Raw genomic sequence first — 17,906 nt, 5'->3', positions numbered from 1 at the left:
TATAATTTTTTATTTATTTATTTTTTTTTTTAAACTTTATTTAATTGTTAGATATTACATTCTGCCACATTATTGTGGGCAATAGGGAATAGTGATGAATGAAATTTAATGAAGAATGAAAATTAATAAATAAATGAAAGAAATAAAAAATAATAAGTGCATAAAAACTCTCTTAAAATATATATAAATAGAAGAGTAGAGAAAATGAACATAATCAAATTATGTTTGTGAAAAAAATTAAATAATTATAAAAATAATATAATCTCTAATCACATATACACTCTTATATACAATATTTACACTATAGACCTGAAGATCCCTGAGCCCACTCTATCCCGTGAGGGGTAGAGCAGAGCTCAAAAGATCCCAGCGCATCCCTCTCGCCGCATCACTGGTAGAGAGCCAGTGGAGTTTGAGCAAGTGCGCTAAAGCCTCAAACACTCAACTTGAGTGGAGGATCTAACCATACTTTGTAATTAGTGCTTGAAAAAGTATTACTAAAGTCTAAAAAAAAAGTTAAGTTTTATGATTATCTTTTTGATAGATATTTACGTCAACTACCGCCACAGCGATAACCTTTCATCTGGCTCTATGAGTTGAGCAGTGGATGCAATATTTTCAGTTCTTAATTCCTTTGATTATCGAGTGTTAGGATTTGATGTTTGTCCTTCGAGCACATATCAACGGAGGGATTAGTGTACCTAATGGTGTCATGATGAACTTGATTTCCTCATTTCCTCAATGACGAATCCTCCCCCGAAGACATGAGGAGGTGCGTGGGGTGGGGATCGCAGACACTAAACACCCCAGGCAGCTGGAATTGGCCACAGACTAATGGTCTTGCTCAGTCGCTGTTCAAAACCTCACCCGCTCCTACGGCTATAGTGCAAATTAGGTAAAGTCCACAAAACTTTTTTTTTTTTATTGTAAGTTCTAAATCATTCTTTTCATGTATTGAAACATCTAATCCATCAAAATAAATAGAAATTGGTTAGTATTGAACTAGAGGAATTTTTCAAGAAATTTTTTTTTTAATATCAGTAAAATTGATAAATATCATGTTTCAAAATATATAATTTTATTAGCATGCTTATAAATATATCAATATAATATCAGAAACATCTTATCTACAACTCAGATATTATTAATCAAATTTATTCGAGAATCAATTTCAATTACTTTAATTATTCATCTTTCGGAATTTCTAAATTAAGAAAAAAAAATCCAGTTGGTATAACATTTTTAGAATTGATTTCCTAAAATATGTTCAGAAATTCATATGAGAATCAGTACTTGTTTATATATATTGCCCATTTGGGAACATTTCAAATATATAATGATTATAGAAGTATAAAACTTATAGAAAAGATTTGTGATAAATTAAAATTTATTACCATAATAAATTAAATCACGAAGTAACTGAGGTTGTTGATAGTTTATCAACGAAAAAAATAATTAAAAATTGTTGATAAACAGCTAAAATATTCATTCATTTAACTTTTTTTTTTAAATTTAAAATATTTAATCCAAAACCACTATTTCATCTTCCAGAAGGTTTTGAAGATCAAATCATTAATAAACTTTAGGTGTCAATAATATACTCCAAACAAACCTGAATAATTTTATTCCATGTTATAAATTATTCCAGTTGGGACTCAAACTTTGGAATCAATATTTGCATATATAATAAGAAATCTTTATTATTTACTAACGTTGTTTTTATAAATTTTTTTAATATTGTAGGGAAAAAATGTCTTCCTTGACTAGTATCAATTTTTTCTTCTTACATTAATATGTTTTTTTATAGATTTTTTGTTTTATACAATAATTTTATAGTTTATTTATTTATTCATTAGTTGATGTTTCACAACTATTTATATCATTTTTAAGAACAATTAATTAAATTTTTATGAAGCAAAATCTTAGAACTTGGAAAATGTACATGAATGTTCCTTATTTGTTACCATATGTCCTAATCAGTTAGTTTGTAGAAAAAAAACAACTTAAAATTAGATATCTATCATATAAAATTGTTCTTGATTTCAGGAAATATGAAGATTTACTACTTGGTTTTGTCCTTTTCTTCACTGGTCCCGGTGTTGCTGGGGAACCAACTGTGGGCAGCCGAAATTACTGGAGGACTTCAGGTGGCTCAGCTCCTGGCTGCATCACACGGTTTCAAAATCCTCTATAAGGTAAGATGGAAAATATTTTAAGTTCTATATAAAATATAATAGGAATAATAAAGTTGGTTACCTATTTTATTGCAAATAGGTACCTATCAAGATATTTAGCCCTGCTATTTACAATTCATTTGACAAATGGACTGCTTCTGTAAAGATTTACAGTTTTTTTCTGTTAATTGTTGCTTCCAATTTCTAACACAAATTTTACTTGCTTTGGTAGCTATATAATTTTGCAAGCGCAAACATGGCCTTTCTACTTTTCAGTTTCCGTATTGAGGTTTATTCATGACTCTTTGTGGGGTTGAATCATTTTCCATCAGCGCAACATGCCCTAGCCCAATGTAGTCTTGCAAGTTTAATAAATTGGCAAACATCTAGATCATTAAGTAGTGCCTTAATTTCTATATTTGTTCTTTAAATTTTTGTGGGGTTCATATACAGGGAATAAAGGAAGTGGATTCGTATAAACACTTTTATTGCAAGGGATATATTTTTAGAAGAATTCGAGTAGTAGAAATCGAAGAAATTGTGTGTTTCTGATAATGGGGCTCAATAGATTTTTCGGATAGCTGCAATAAATTAGTAGCAAGCTAGTGGTTCCCAAATTAAAAAAAAAAAAAATCCCCTTCCTAGTCATTTCTAACATATGGGGGCAGGGAAGGTTGTCTACACAGGACCAATCTATTCTGACTATGGTGTTGAGGAGTCAAGTTGACCCCCCCAGATCGGATTCGAACCTGTGTCGCTGTAGTGACGAGGCAGCCAAGACTCCCTCGGTCATACACGGTCCAATGGCTGGCGACCCACCAACAACAAGAAATTGAACAAGGGCCACCCTCACCGAAGACTCAGAACAAAAGAGAATATCTTCCAGAACAATTTTTGGAAATTAGCTTGCTTAAAAGTTCAAATAGAGGCATTCTTATTGTGAATTTTCTTGTTAAACCCTTTTAACTAACACTAAAACATCAAAAAAGGTAAACAAAAAAACAGTTGTAACAATAATGCTTCACGCAATATTGGCTGAACACATCGTGGCCCACCTGTTGGGTACCACTCTTTGTCTGTAAAGAGGCAGTCTGTTAAAGTGTGTTTTCTATCTTTATGGCTTATATTGTAATTTTGTTTGTCGTCAGAGAAACATTGTGAGTTAAAATACTTTTCTCTCATTACCTCATATTAAAAAAAAATTTAATTTATTTTTAAAATACTTTTATCAAAAATCAAGAATACATCAGAAGACAAATTATCAAAATAAAAAACTCCCGAATCCTTTCTATTCGTTTCTATTGAATACAGTATGACATCCTTCTTCAGTTTAGGAAACACCGTGATTTCTGGACAACGGACCAAACCAAGGACTATCAAAAAATCTAAGATTTTGTAAAATGTATATGTTATATCTAACAACTGACCACATATGAGAATTTACAGAACTACATTAGACTAAAATCATGGCTCAACAACCTTTTAATTTTTTATACCTCTCAGAAGGATACAAATATGGTTTAAGAAAACAAGCATCATTATTTTTACCGAGAGACATAATTGGTTATAAGCATTAAGGGAAATAAATTAAAAGACGAGATGAAAGAAGTGAACTTTTTTTTTAAAGTACAGATTAAGCTGTCAAATAAGCATTTCCCAAAAGAAATAACATGAATTGAATTTACTTTAGAGCAGAGTAAGGGAGGAAAAAAGTTTAAAATTAAATGACGGTTTTTTAAATTAAAATGCGGTTAGATATTGTGGTATATGTTCCTGGAAACACCTCAAGTAACTTATTATAGTACTATAAGTATATTATAGCATACAGTGAATGGTTTCAAAAATTTAAACCTATTAATAGGTAATAGTATAGTTTAATATAATTTCGGATCAACATTTATAATAAATGATATCATAAATTAGGGCAATGAATTATGGTGATTTAAAAAAAAGTATTTTAATCAAAATATCTCTATTTTAATTAACGATTTATATAGTTATTTTCGCCAATTCATTAACTGGCGCGAAATAGTTGGCCAGCGAATTCCTTCAGCAGTCCGTAGGGTTGAATATTAATGTCGAAAAAAAAAGATAATGGAAAATTCACAGAAAAAAGAGGTCACAGTTAATAATCAGGAAATATATTTTGTTGAATAATATATTTACTAAGAACAGTCTATCTCATTTAAAGATGGAAAAGGTGAAATTAGGCTTGATATGAGATGGAAAAAATACTGGAACATAAAATACATTTTTATAAGTCAACTACCTCCAGGACTAAAGGCAAAGTTATTGTAAACATGTGTATACCCGGTAAATTTACAGGAATCTCAGACATGGTTGGCAACAGTAAATAATTACGAGAAATTAGCGAGGACACAATAGAAATTTTCAAAAAGTATGATTAGTATCAAAAGAAAAGACCACGTTATCAACAGAAAAGTACTGTCTAGAAATAAAAGTTAAATGCATACTAAAAGTAGTACATCTCCTGCAATGGACGAGTCATCTTGACGGAATTGATACGAGAAAATGGTCCAAAAATAATACAGAGAAGGTACCAAAGTAATACAAGAGATGGAGAGAAAGACCGATCAAAAGATCACGAGATGAGATCGTTCGATGTGTGGGAGACTGTTGTTTTACTGTGGCTAGGATAGGGATATACTGAAAAATCTAATAAAGAAGCTATAATAAATTAACATTTTCAGTTATGTGTTCAAACATAGTAAAGAAAATATTTTATTTAATAATTTATTACAAATTTTTATTCTATTTTAAATTAATGTAAACCAATTATTAATGGAGATGTGGAATTTTCAGATGTGGAGGTTTTCAGCTCTGTAAAAATTGGAAATAAAGCTGTCATTATAATTATCACTAGTAATAATTTTATTTATACAATTTTTTTTTTACATTATTTTTATGTAATTAAATAAAAATTAACTTGACACTCTATTGCTACATAATTTATCTTTATTTCGGCCATTTTGAAACATGTAATTGTTTTGGCACAAAATTCATTAAATTACAATTATAACATAATGAAGTGATCATATAATGTTTCGAGATTGAACAACCAAACAACTAGAAATCTAAATTTTTTGAATTTATTTTGGATAATATCATAAAAACTGCCACTCCTACGAAGATAAACGTCATAAACTACTTTATAGTGCATTAAACTAGCTTTAATTTTAATGCTAATAGACATCTGTACGTCGAATGGAATTGAAATATAGTTTCCTCAAAATAAATTCATAAACTTCTGATTTATCGATGAATTTTTTTTAAATAGTGCAATTTAAAAATTCACTCTACTGCTCTATTAGGGCTCAAGTTTTAGAAAATTTAATCTACTTTAAATGATGTTCTCTTACATTTTCTTGTGATGTTTTTTAGTTTTCAAGCTAAGAATGAAAAATATTTTTTTTTTAACGTTTTGAAGTAACCGCCATTTTTTATTCCCCCTACCTAAACTGGGCAGACTCATCAATTTAGACTACTAATTATACATAGTTTTTCATTAAAGAAGTAAAAAATTGGGGTGAAATAACTAAGAGAATGACCAGGTTGGCTGAAACGTTGTACATTGAAAGTATTAATAGTGTTGGGACGTAATTGGATATAATTTATTTTATATAAATAATGAACTATTTCGGTAACTTCTATTTACAAAGAAATTCGAATTAAGAATGATGAAACTGACCTGGTCGCGTGGAAGTTTATAGGCAGAGATGTAAATCTCGGAGGTCGCAGGAGGGATTTCCGTTAACTGGGATTGATGCTCGTTTAAGTCAAACTAATTGGGTACCCTACCCTTCTTCTTATTGACAATCAAAGATCAACTCAAAGCATTATTACAATTAAAGATTTTTTTTTTCTTTTTCCAATAGCAACAATACATAAAAAAAAATGTTTTGAATATTATATAAACAAAAGTATGTATGACAACATATTTCTTTAAAATATTAAAATTAATTCTTTAATTACAAAAAACCTCTTAATAGCCTCTTACACTAGAAATGAAAAAAATACATAACGGTAACTCAACGAACCACTATTAATGTATTGTTTAAATTATCCATAATCGTAGTCTCTTATTTATTTATACTTCATTTAATTATTAGGTATTTAAGTTTAAATCCTTTGATTTTGCCGTTTTTTATATATTATACAAATATATGCTATCAGAAATCACATGTCTGATTAAGATAAAAATGATTTAACGCATTTTTATTAAAAGACCGCGCTATTCATGATATCAGTAATTTGAATCTAATTCATGGCACGAATAATCGACCCTAAGTCTTTGAAGGGAGAAAAACTCTACTAGATGAATTTTATTTTTACTTATTTATTATAGATGTATGATTAATGAAGAAAATATTTATTAGAAATGTGATTTCTTTCATTTCATTGGTTACATGATTTCCAAAGTGGATAATATGTAATTATAAATCTTCTAAAGTCGATTACAATCAGACGTAAAGATAGGCGAAATTTATGTTTTGTCCAAGCAAGCTTAAAATCACGTTCACTGTACACCCGGTATACTTTATGAAATAGTACTTAGTATAGTACGAAATAGTACTTTACGAAAACATTTAAATATTTAGAATATTTTACTTAAATTAATAGCATTAAAAACCTATTCTAAAGGCACGCGACACATGTCAAATCTAATCAAAAGATTGTAGTTGATTAATAGAAGCTGAATTTTACTTGAGTCAGTTTTAATGAAAAATTTCAGTTTAAATCTACTAATAGTTGCCGTTTTAAATTTGCAGTTGTGCTTGTAAATTATGTGAGCTAAGTCCATTTTTGGACAATAAAGAGAACGCATATTTCTGCTTCTCTGTTAAAAAATATAAAATTTCGTCAGGATTTCTCGACTTTCAGTGAAAGTATGAAATACGAGATTCCAAACACAACATTTTATCACTAAAATCCCAATTTCATATCTTAAATGGTTTTCCATTTGAGTAACTAAATTTTCAAACAAAATTTTTGCAGTTTGAAGAAGGTTTTCAAATTTCCAAAATTATAAAGGTGCTACAACACTTTTGCCAAACTAAGACAAATTCGCAAATTCGCGTATATAGGTTACTTGTACTGACATGTATAAGTTAGCCAGAATTTATCCCCACCATTCAAAAAGCGCTTGTGTTGTATCCATCCGTTTGAACTTAATTAGTATTGCTTTAGGACTGACAGTAGGTAAATATGTGTTTTATTGATTAATGAATTTTCCCAACCTTCGGAATTAATAATTATTCTCACTTAAGGTTGTATATTTTAACATTCAATAAATTGGGTGTAAATAAATAGTTTCGAATCTTGTAAATTAATTTTTTATTTAACACAGCACAAATATACACATTAACAAGTATCTGACATAAATTCTAGAACGAAAGTTGAATTTATAGGATACCTAGTACTATTTCTATGAAATTGTACTTTTTTAAATTGTATTAAACATCTACTTATCCGGTATTTACCTTTCCTTTAATTCTGTCTATCTTTATTTTGTTCCTTTTTCTGATGAAGATAGTGTGAATTGGAAGTAATAGCCGATAAAAGTACGACTTTCACCATGTTTTCCTCTCTGAATCACACAAGCGTGTTCATACCGACGTATGCTTCTTTTTATGTTTACCAAGTATTTGTAGGTATTTTTGAATTGCGACAAATAGCAAAACGTGTGGATCAAACTTTAGTGAGGAGAATATATTACTATGGTACTCCTACCTATTAGTGAGGAGAAGATGTTACTAAGATACTCCTACCTAATAGTGAGGAGAAGATGTTACTATGATACTCCTACCTATTAGTGAGAAGATGTTACTATGTTACTACTACCTATTAGTAAGAAGAAGATGTTACTATGATACTCCTACCTATCAGTGAGGAGTAGATGTTACTATGATACTCCTACCTATTAGTGAGAAGATGTTACTATGTTACTACTACCTATTAGTGAGAAGAAGATGTTACTATATATTCCTACCTATTAGTGAGGAGATGTTACTATGATACTACTACCTATTAGTAAGAAGAAGATGTTACCATGATACTCCTACCTATTAGTGAGGAGAAGATGTTACTATGATACTCGTACCTATTAGTTAGGAGAATATGTTACTACGATACTCCTACCTATTAGTGAGGAGAAGATGTTACTATGATACTCCTACCTAATAGTGAGGAGAAGATGTTACTATGATACTCCTACCTATCAGTGAGGAGAAGATGTTACTATGATACTCCTATCTATCAGTGAGGAGAAGATGTTACTATGATACTCCTACCCATTTCCATAAGAATGTTCTTAACTGATGGCACCAATTATTGCTCATATTTGTTATGTTTCAAAACTATAACCAAACAAATGTTAGTTCGAAATTACAAGCATTGTTTAGTTAACACGATCAAAGCAAGGTCACGTTAGTGACTGGTCGAATGGTAAGTTAAACCATAACAGAGATTCACAAATTCCCAGCCAAGTTTCAACTTGACCGCCTATCGAGTTGATACTTGATTGATCGCCTATTGAGTTGAGCAGATCGCCATTGACACATCTCTTCAACTATAAAGTTTGACTGGATTGTTGATTCAACAAATACAACTTTGTTGATCCACTCTGTACGCGCACGTCTCACAGTAGATTTCATTCGAGTTTTCATTCAATTAAATTTTATTTGTGATAATGCGCCTTTGATTATCCGGGGCTTAAACAATTGTACTCGTTGATAACGCAGAGGTATTATTATTACACATTCCACTTGAAATTAGATTGAAATTTTTTATGAAAAATACAATGAGGGATATTGAGGGAAGGATAACTATACAATCCCATTAAAATAAATAAATAGAAACTTTCTTAAATATTTTTTATTTATTTATGCAGAAAGCACTTTATTTTTAAAACTAACTTTATTATATCCCGTTCCTTTGTAGAATTAGTAGACCTATGTCAACGAATATCTGATTTACTAAAAAAAATTGAATGTTTGAGCTCCATAAGACACCTAATTAAAAAATTCATTAATAATTTTAAATTAATAAAACTTTCACATCGATAGATAAACGTTAATCTTCATCTTTAAGATATCATCGTCATCATAAACGTCACTGAATAACAGAACGTTATTCTGAAATTAAACGTCAGAATTATCCTTTATATAATATAAATTGATGATTTTCTTTTATTAAATACTTGCTGACCCGGAAACGTATAGCTCTTGCTAGACTTGAGTATTAATAAGGATTAAAAAACATAATCGAAAGTTTGTTGTCGATAACTGGATTTAGTCTAAATTAATCTTTTACATACATTTTAATATTTTTATGTTTTATTTGCATCTATAGCAATTAATCTTATATTCAATTATACGTTCTTGGTCGAGAATTGCGTTGATTTCGCTCGAGAAATCATCAGGAGGTAAACTTATATTAAAATCAACATCTATTTTATTTCTGTCACATTCATAAAATTGTCATTTTAAATCCACAAAGTAATTAAATCCACTCTGGTTCAGATATAAGAAATAGTGTTGTCAGAACATCATTCGAAAAAAAAAAAATCTATTGATTCGGTAAATTTCGTAAAATTAAACTGCCCACAATACATAACGTACTTTTGTGAGATTACGTACCTGAACTAAAAAATAAAAATAAATAAAGTTAAATAAAACGGGAAGTTTTAAATTACATTTCTTGTTTTCCAATGAATAATAAATGAGGAAGGAATCATGCTTTAATAAAATCTTTTCCAAAAAAAAAAAAAAAAACAATCTGTAATTGAATTCAGTTTTTTCTTGGCCGATTCGAAACTGCTTAAAGAAATGGCCAATGCTTTATGAATATAAATAAAAGTGGAAATGGAAGTGATATCGATGAGTTCTATCTCAAATTCCTGGATACAGTTTGAAATGATTTGGTTCCCGAAGAACAATCTTAACTACCTTCAGGATACTAAAACAGGAGAGTTAAGATCTGGTCTATTTGCTAATAACTAGTTATAGCTCCTCCTGGCGCCAAGTTAACTAATTGCTCAAGTCATAGTTAGAAGTTATGCTGGGTAATAGGATGTATTGATATGTACTCTAGGGACTATCTTAAACGATTTCTACCAATGGAGTAAATAAAATCTGTAAAAAATATCTGGTGCGGTGCGGGCACCACACAACTTTCATTTTCTTTGAAATGAAGTTAGCCGTTCAAGTTTTAAAACAGCTATTTATTTATTAATTCGGATTAAAATATGTTTCATATCCAGATACAGATAATTGAAAGTAAAATCCGATCATTTTTTCAACCGGAAAAATTCTCCTGAAACAATAATTTTTAATTTAAAGAAGGATTAAAAACAAAAATCAGTTTTTATTTTTAGAAAATATCATGTATAAATAATGAATATATTTATATCCAATATAAAAATTCAAAAAGTAAAACATTTATTTTCTCCTTTAGTTAATTGTTTCATACATTATTTATCCTTTTTTTTTATTGTTATTTAATTTTTAGTTGTTTACTATTTAATTTTTAGTTGTTTGCTATTTAATTTTTAAGAACTTTAGTAATTTTTTCAAATGAGAAAAAATGAAACATACTTAAAAATTCAATTTTTAAGATCTAAATTTAAGAAAAGAAATTTTCAGACTTAATTTTCTTCTTTTTTTTTAAATATAAAACTTTAATTTCTTTTTATTATGAAAATTCGTATTTTATGGTTAGTCGGGACTGGTCGGTAGTTCCAAGCTATTTTTTATTCGTTATTATTGAAACTCCTGTTTCAATGTTTCTTTTTTCTCATTAAATTATTTATGAAATTCTTTAATACTTGACGTCCATTCATAGCTCATTACTCTTGAGAATGGGAACTGGTTATTTATTTCCAATAAACAAAATTAATGAAATTAAAAAATAATTTTATTCTGGGACATATGTGCTCTAATAATAAATACATGGTTCATACATTATAATTTTTGTCTGGCAAGCATTTTCAAGTTTCTAGTAAGTAACAAAATTACATTGGGATATTGGCTTAACTACTGTTTATAATGTTAATCAATATATCCCTATTTATTTTATTACAATGATGCGGAGGTTTGTTTATACAATAAGTGAAGGAATAGGTGTTTAAAGGAAAGAATGGATGAGGATTGGCGAAAGGAGATGGGAAGAGAATTCCAGGAGGAGGTTGCGCGTATGACGAAGGATTTGCTAAAGAATGCGGTTCTAAAGGAGAGGGCATACATAAATCAATCGGTTGGGATTTGGTGTTTAATGAGTGGATGAATGAACAAAGAGTGAGGAGATCAAGGATATAGGTAGGTTTTTTGATTTTAAGAACTTGGAATAGGAAAACACCCAGGAAATATTGTCTTCGGGATGTTGGATAGAGCTACTTCAACTCGGTATACCAGTGGGAGACTTGAAAGAGCCTTGGAAACTCAAAGATAAATCTTACAAAGCAATTCATGAGTCTCTTCAGTCTCAACTCTAGTCCTGCAGATAGCCCACCATAGACAAAGGAATCATAGTCGAAGTGGAGGAAGACGAGACAGGATACTAGGAGCTGACGGGTGTTCTGGGGAATGGAATTACGGAATCTTAGGAATTGTTTGAGTACAGTTATGGATTTGCGTGTGATTATTCCAGGAGAGGTGTTGGTCGAAGGTGACTCCAAGATTTTTTATTGTAGGATTGAAGTGAATCGGTTGGTTGTTAAGGAAGAGTAGAGGACAGTAAGGGAGGGAATGAAGGAGGCGCTTGGAACCAATAACAATGGCCTTAGTTTTTTTCAGCATTCAGGTTCAAATCATTGTTAAACGCCCATGCGTTAATACTATCAATATCTTCTTGTAGCTTTGGAATGGCCCCTAGCAGGGATGGATGGATAGGTAGATTTGGAGATCGTCTGCGCATAAGTGCTATTGTGTGTGGTGAATGGAATCAGGAAGATTGTTGATAGGATGTTGAGGGGGGGTTGAGGACCCCTGAGGAACACCTGGTCAGAATAAGGAGAGAGGAAAGAGGTTTATTCGGAATGACGACTGTTTTGGAACGATGGGACAGGAAGGAGAGGAACCACTTTAGGACACTATTTGACACGGAAAGGTTTTGAAGTTTATTGAGGAGGATTTTATGGTTAACTGTGTCAAATGCTTTTGAAAAATCAAAAAGAACTAAAATTGATATATGATGATTGTTTATAGTGGATTGGAAGTCTTGAGATATTTTCAATAAAGCGGATTGTGTGGAATGTTGAGATTGGAAAGGATTAAGGAGAGCTTTTTGTTCGAGAAAATTATTAAGTAGGGAGTGGACTAATCTTTATTAGGGGCTTGGCCAAATTGGATAAAATGGATATTGGCCGAAAGTCGGAAACTGAAGAAGGAGAAGGTACTTTGTTTAATGGTCGGACAAGGACTTTCTTCTAGGCTTTGGGAAAAATGGAATTTTGAAGGGAGAAGTTATAAATATGCAGAAAGGCAGAAAGATTGGTGGGGAGACAAAGTTTGATGATCTTTACAAGAATATTTTCTGGGCCGTAATTGTTAGGTTTGGACTTGAGAACTGCTGAGACTATGTCATCCCGAGTAAATTCGAATTTTTAGTCTTATCTGACTTTATTAGTGCTGAGTAGTCCTATCTGATATTAAAGACTACTCAATCATACATTGATTTACCGAGTTTTATGAAAATTTCTTTCGCCGTTTTGGAGAAAATCCTAAAAAAAATTGTAAAATCAAATGAAGTGTCACTTCCCGTTTATTGATTTTTAACAAAAGCGTGGTTTTAACAGTTGCCCGAAATATGTTATTTCAGTTTCGTACAATATTTCATTTTTGAGCAAGGTTTTGAAACACAGAACATCTGTACTCAGGTGACCTCAAAACCTTTATTTTCCTCAAAAACTTGGAATTGAAATTTTGCAGGATCACAATGCCTTCCGCTTACTATATATTCCGTATGTTGTAAATTTTGTATTATGTAGTGATAGTAAAATCTTGCTCATAAATATATTTAAAGATCATTGCACGCCAAATCATGGACAAGACACGACTGAAAGAGCGCATTTACATTTGACGAAATTAAATGACACCATGAGCTAAGCCATTAATTAAAGCTACGTGGTTTTAACTGCACGGTGCCTCGTAATAAAAAAAATTGTATAAAGTATCTTAAACAGTATAATGTTTCTTGAAGGTCACAAAGTATTATAACTTAAACGATGATTAATAATTAAAAACTAATTACTCATATCAAAAATATTATTTGACTTACAGTCAGGAACTTTGGGAGACTGTCAGGGTGATTATAAAATTTGGGAACCTGCAGAGCACGGCATTTAACCATAAATTATGTTATGTAATTTTCAATATTAGTATAAATTAAAACCTTTGAAGTTGCGACCATTTCTGATTTGAAGTGGCTATTTATAAGGAAATATGGGAAGGATGATACGTAAAATTATGTTATAGTATTGTTTTGTTCTGTGCCAGTAGGGATGGAGAGGATATATCAATAATAAAACCAAGTGACAAATGATACAGTTTGAACCAATTTAAAACTACTTTGATCATGGTTAGGATTTCATTTATACGAGGCCATATAAATAGGTTTTGAGTTTTCATCAGGTTTAAATTGTAAACTTAAGTTAATTTGAGCACACTTAACAGGCCAAACTGTGCAAACTCAAGATAATTCGAGCGGCGTTGTATTTTATGCTGAGATAATTTTTCACACTCGAATATAACCGAGAATTGAAAATAAAAATGTGTTAATAATAAAATAAATAACAATGATTTATTCTTTGCAATAATCATCTATACATAACTTTAGCTAACATTTACATAGGAATCTTGGTATTATGAGAAGAAATCCAAAATCCAAAATTAAAATAAAACTTTTGATTATTTATGTATTTTTTAAATTTTACGCCAAACCCTGTTTTAATTGTGTTTTTTTTATATTAAAAAAATTGATTTTTTTCGGCCTTTTTTTTTTAAACTGTGCGTTATGGGGTTAAAATATAATAAAACGAAAGAAGATCAACATAATTGTTTAATTTAAAATAAAAATGTAATTACAACTAGTAATTTATTACTTAATTTACGATACGAATATTAAGTAAAATGTTTGCATGATAAATTCTTAAAAATCATTCCTCACAAATCAAGCAAGAGTTGTGTAGTCATTCTGTCATCGTCAAAATTAATTTTAATAAAAACATAATTATTTACTGAGTGAATTAACTTAAAACGCTTTGAAATAGTGTCATATATTTGTTTAAATAAAATTAATTGTATCCAATTTTAGTCTCACAACAATCTATATTTCTTTATAAGACCGACGTTTCGGGCATTCTCAAGGACAATTTTAGAACTGAATCAATATTCAGGCTATTCTGCCCTGGTCATTATGTTTAGTCCAAAATTATCCTATTTTGTCAATTCTTCGTACTAAATTAAAACTTATAATCACAATCAATGTTCACTATTATATATATCTTTTTAACTAAATAGTTTAAACAGAAAAGGCTATCATATTTTAATAAAAAATAGAGAAAACCCCCCATGTGTCCACGATTTCCATGATACTTTTTTAGGCGAATTTAGGTCTTAAAATTTCATTTAGCAGGTTTATATTATTATACAACGTACTCGAGGAATCCGGGAAAAAGCCAGAAGTAATTGCAAAAAAAATTATTTTGTATATCTGGTTTTGAGCAGTATAGAAAAATGAGTTTAGAGTAATTCAACAGGGCCAAGTTAATTAAAAATAAATTTTAAAAAAACCTATGAAAATGTTAAAAAAATAAACCCGTTTTTTTGGAATATATCAAAGATACTTAAAAATAGCTCTTAATCTTCTGAGGGTAGATTGATAGATTTAGCCAAAACCGAGCTCAGATGTAGATTTTTTACACGACTAACTAATTTTTTTTTTTAATTTTCCGATCCTACCATTCCCACACTCAAAAATATTTTCCTGCTTTACCAATAGGGTGCACGATCCTTAAAATTTACGCTATTATGTAAGGTGCTAAAAAAATAAAAATAAAATAAGAATGGATATTTCCTAGGCTTCGTAGAAATTCGTTTTTGGAAGTTATAGGTTATGTATCAATGTTCATATATATAAATAAAAAGAAAACAATACGGACAAAAGAAGGATTTTTTTGCGTCCAAAAACGTAGCTCACAGATTACATTCATTTTTTTAACATCTTGCATTAAGCTGCACAGAAACTCACATATGCTAATGCCGGGATATTTATTCTTAACAATTCGTTATTAGTAACGATTAGAATGTTTCAATAACTGAATTCAACTAAATTAAAAGGTAAACAAGAGTTTTGAATTTCCCATCTCGAACGGATTTAGTTATTCCAGGATCCAATGTAATTATCTCTTGTTTACTGATGCCTTAAGAGATTATCCAAGAATCAAAAGAGATTTACCTACAGAATATATATTTAATCCATCTAAATTGGACCAAATTTATAATTTAGTCTCATTGGAAGCACAATTTAATATTCTTTAATTCTTAAAAGATTTAAGTTTGGACAAGAAACCGCCATATTTCAGTTTTAAATAAACAAATTATTAAATAATGAGATTGTGACAATGCTATCTGAATAAATATCCCTATATTTTTTATATTTTACTAATTGTAAACAAATCCAACAAATGATAAATAAAAAGGATAGAAGTTTGAATTTAAGATTGTTCTGAAGATGGGCGATAGATCGGAACGTCATCGTTTACATATATGGTTTCACTAATAAAATATATACAGCAAGTGTTAAGTGTTGACTAAAAATTATTACCTATCAAAATCAAAAATATTTTACGAATTTCTAATTCGTTTATAATGATTCAAATTTGAACCTTACTTAAGTCAAATCAGTTTTTTTTGTTTTGTATTTCAGAACTTTTGAAACCTTTTAATACTGTTTTGGAGGAGTTTTTAATTTACTTACTAAAAGATCTAGTTGATGAGAGGTGAGTGAAGGTCAAAGGAAGAAAAAGAAGATACCTTTATCTGTTAATAATTTATCACAGATTAACATGAGATTGGTGGTACTACATTGTGCCAACATATCGTTGTTTAAAATTGTTCCAAATTTCAGGCCATGTTCAGGGCTAAGTACACACAAGATTACAACAATGTGAAAACAAAAATGCAACACCTTACTTTTATCTTAATTTTAACTTGGTTGTTATCTTGTTTTTACTAAGCCCTAAAGAAGGCCAAAAAGAAAATTCAGGCCAAAACGTTGGAACAATAAAGTACTATTTATTAATGTTTTTTCACTCATCATCGCTCTGCTGACTTTATTCTCTCCGTGCCTTTACCTGTCTTTTCCTTTTCTAATATCTTCTAATGTTAATTCTATGGAAAAAATAAATTAAGGCAGACAAATGATCTCCAGAAAGGTCCTATTGTTTTTATATAGAGTCCTTGGTTAATGAAAAAGTTGGTAGTAACAATTACAATGTATTTTTTGTAGAAGTGAGTTCCCTCACTTGTAAGTAGTTGTTAACATTATCCCTAAAGTTTTAAAACTAAAAAAAATATATATGCCCGTTTTCTTTCCATTATGGCATCTTACTCAGTACTTCTAAATCTGTCTTTATGGAAGCGATAGTGCATGTGATTCCAGTTTTTCTGCATCCAAATTTGTCCAAATACACAAACCTAAGGTAAAATTTAATACTGTAGAAGAAGTAATAAGATCGGTGGATGTGGTAAGCATCAAAGTATAATCAAGTTCACATTTCTCTTTCCAAGGATTTAGAGACACATGATTTCTATTTCAAAGTTGTAACTGATATTATGAACAGCATGAGTGTTCATTGTTTCTTTTTCTGTGGGAAGTATGGATGCTAACTCATATCATGTATTTGTAATGGATTTTGTAAAGGCTAGAAATCTATGTAGATAAAGTGACATTGTAATATCTAGTGTTCTTTGTGTCTAAAGAAGAAGTAAGTTATCACCCTGCTTCTGCCACCTGCTTTTCATTCACAAAACATTGATTTTACATAAATCGTATTTTCAAACCTTTGAAGCATGTGTTAGTTTCGTCCCTAATTAACGGATATGCTGTTGCTATAATTTTATATATCTGAAGGCAGATTTTTTTAAATCAAGCTCAAAGTTTGGAACTGTATGCTTTTCATTTATCCAACCTTCATAAAAATGCTCATTTTCTTACCAAAAAGAAAGAGCCAAACCACAGAATTATTCCAGTGAGAAAGAAATACAAAAGGTAGCTTTGGTACCAAAAACTCACTTAAAATACTGTAAATTATTCCACCTATTTCGAGATATTAGTGTATCTCTTTAATAATATTTTTTTTCATACATATTAGATTCTGTATTCTCACTTCTTGAAGCCAATGGGAGAAAGGGGATCTTAATTAAATTGTTCAAGTTTACCACATGAATGATAAAATTAGATGAAAACCTAAAAAGGCATCATTAACAAATTTTTTACTTGTCTGTAGGCATAAGAGTTCATATTTTAGTGTTTCTTGAGGTGAGAATAATGAATAGCTGGTCTCAAAGATCACTTGCTTGTACATTGATGTACCGAGTTCAATCAGCATCGTTAGAGTAGCTTTTGAGAAAATTATAAAGATGTGAAAAATCAATTCTATAAATTTAGTATGATTGCAATATTTTCTTTAATATATATTTCTTATATAGTTAT

The 17,906-nt window shown here is 30.0% G+C and overlaps 1 protein-coding gene across 1 annotated transcript in view; it reads left to right on the top strand.

Annotated features, from left to right (window-relative positions):
• The first annotated feature begins 812 nt into the window (after positions 1-812).
• Positions 813-17,906, top strand: part of LOC106683322 (neuroendocrine convertase 1) — a 70,280-nt gene continuing 53,186 nt past the window's right edge. Inside the window, exons 1-2 of the mRNA XM_014424707.2 lie at positions 813-895; positions 2,047-2,195. Of these exons, the coding sequence (XP_014280193.1) occupies positions 2,052-2,195 (144 nt within the window). The 5' untranslated portion in view covers positions 813-895; positions 2,047-2,051. The remainder of the gene's footprint in view (positions 896-2,046; positions 2,196-17,906) is intronic.

This window comes from Halyomorpha halys, unplaced genomic scaffold, assembly GCF_000696795.3.
Source record: "Halyomorpha halys isolate HHAL.00 unplaced genomic scaffold, Hhal_1.1 Scaffold478.1, whole genome shotgun sequence".
Taxonomy (NCBI): domain Eukaryota; kingdom Metazoa; phylum Arthropoda; class Insecta; order Hemiptera; family Pentatomidae; genus Halyomorpha; species Halyomorpha halys.
Note: the sequence above shows the minus strand (reverse complement) of the source record. Positions and strands in the feature narration are given on the sequence as shown.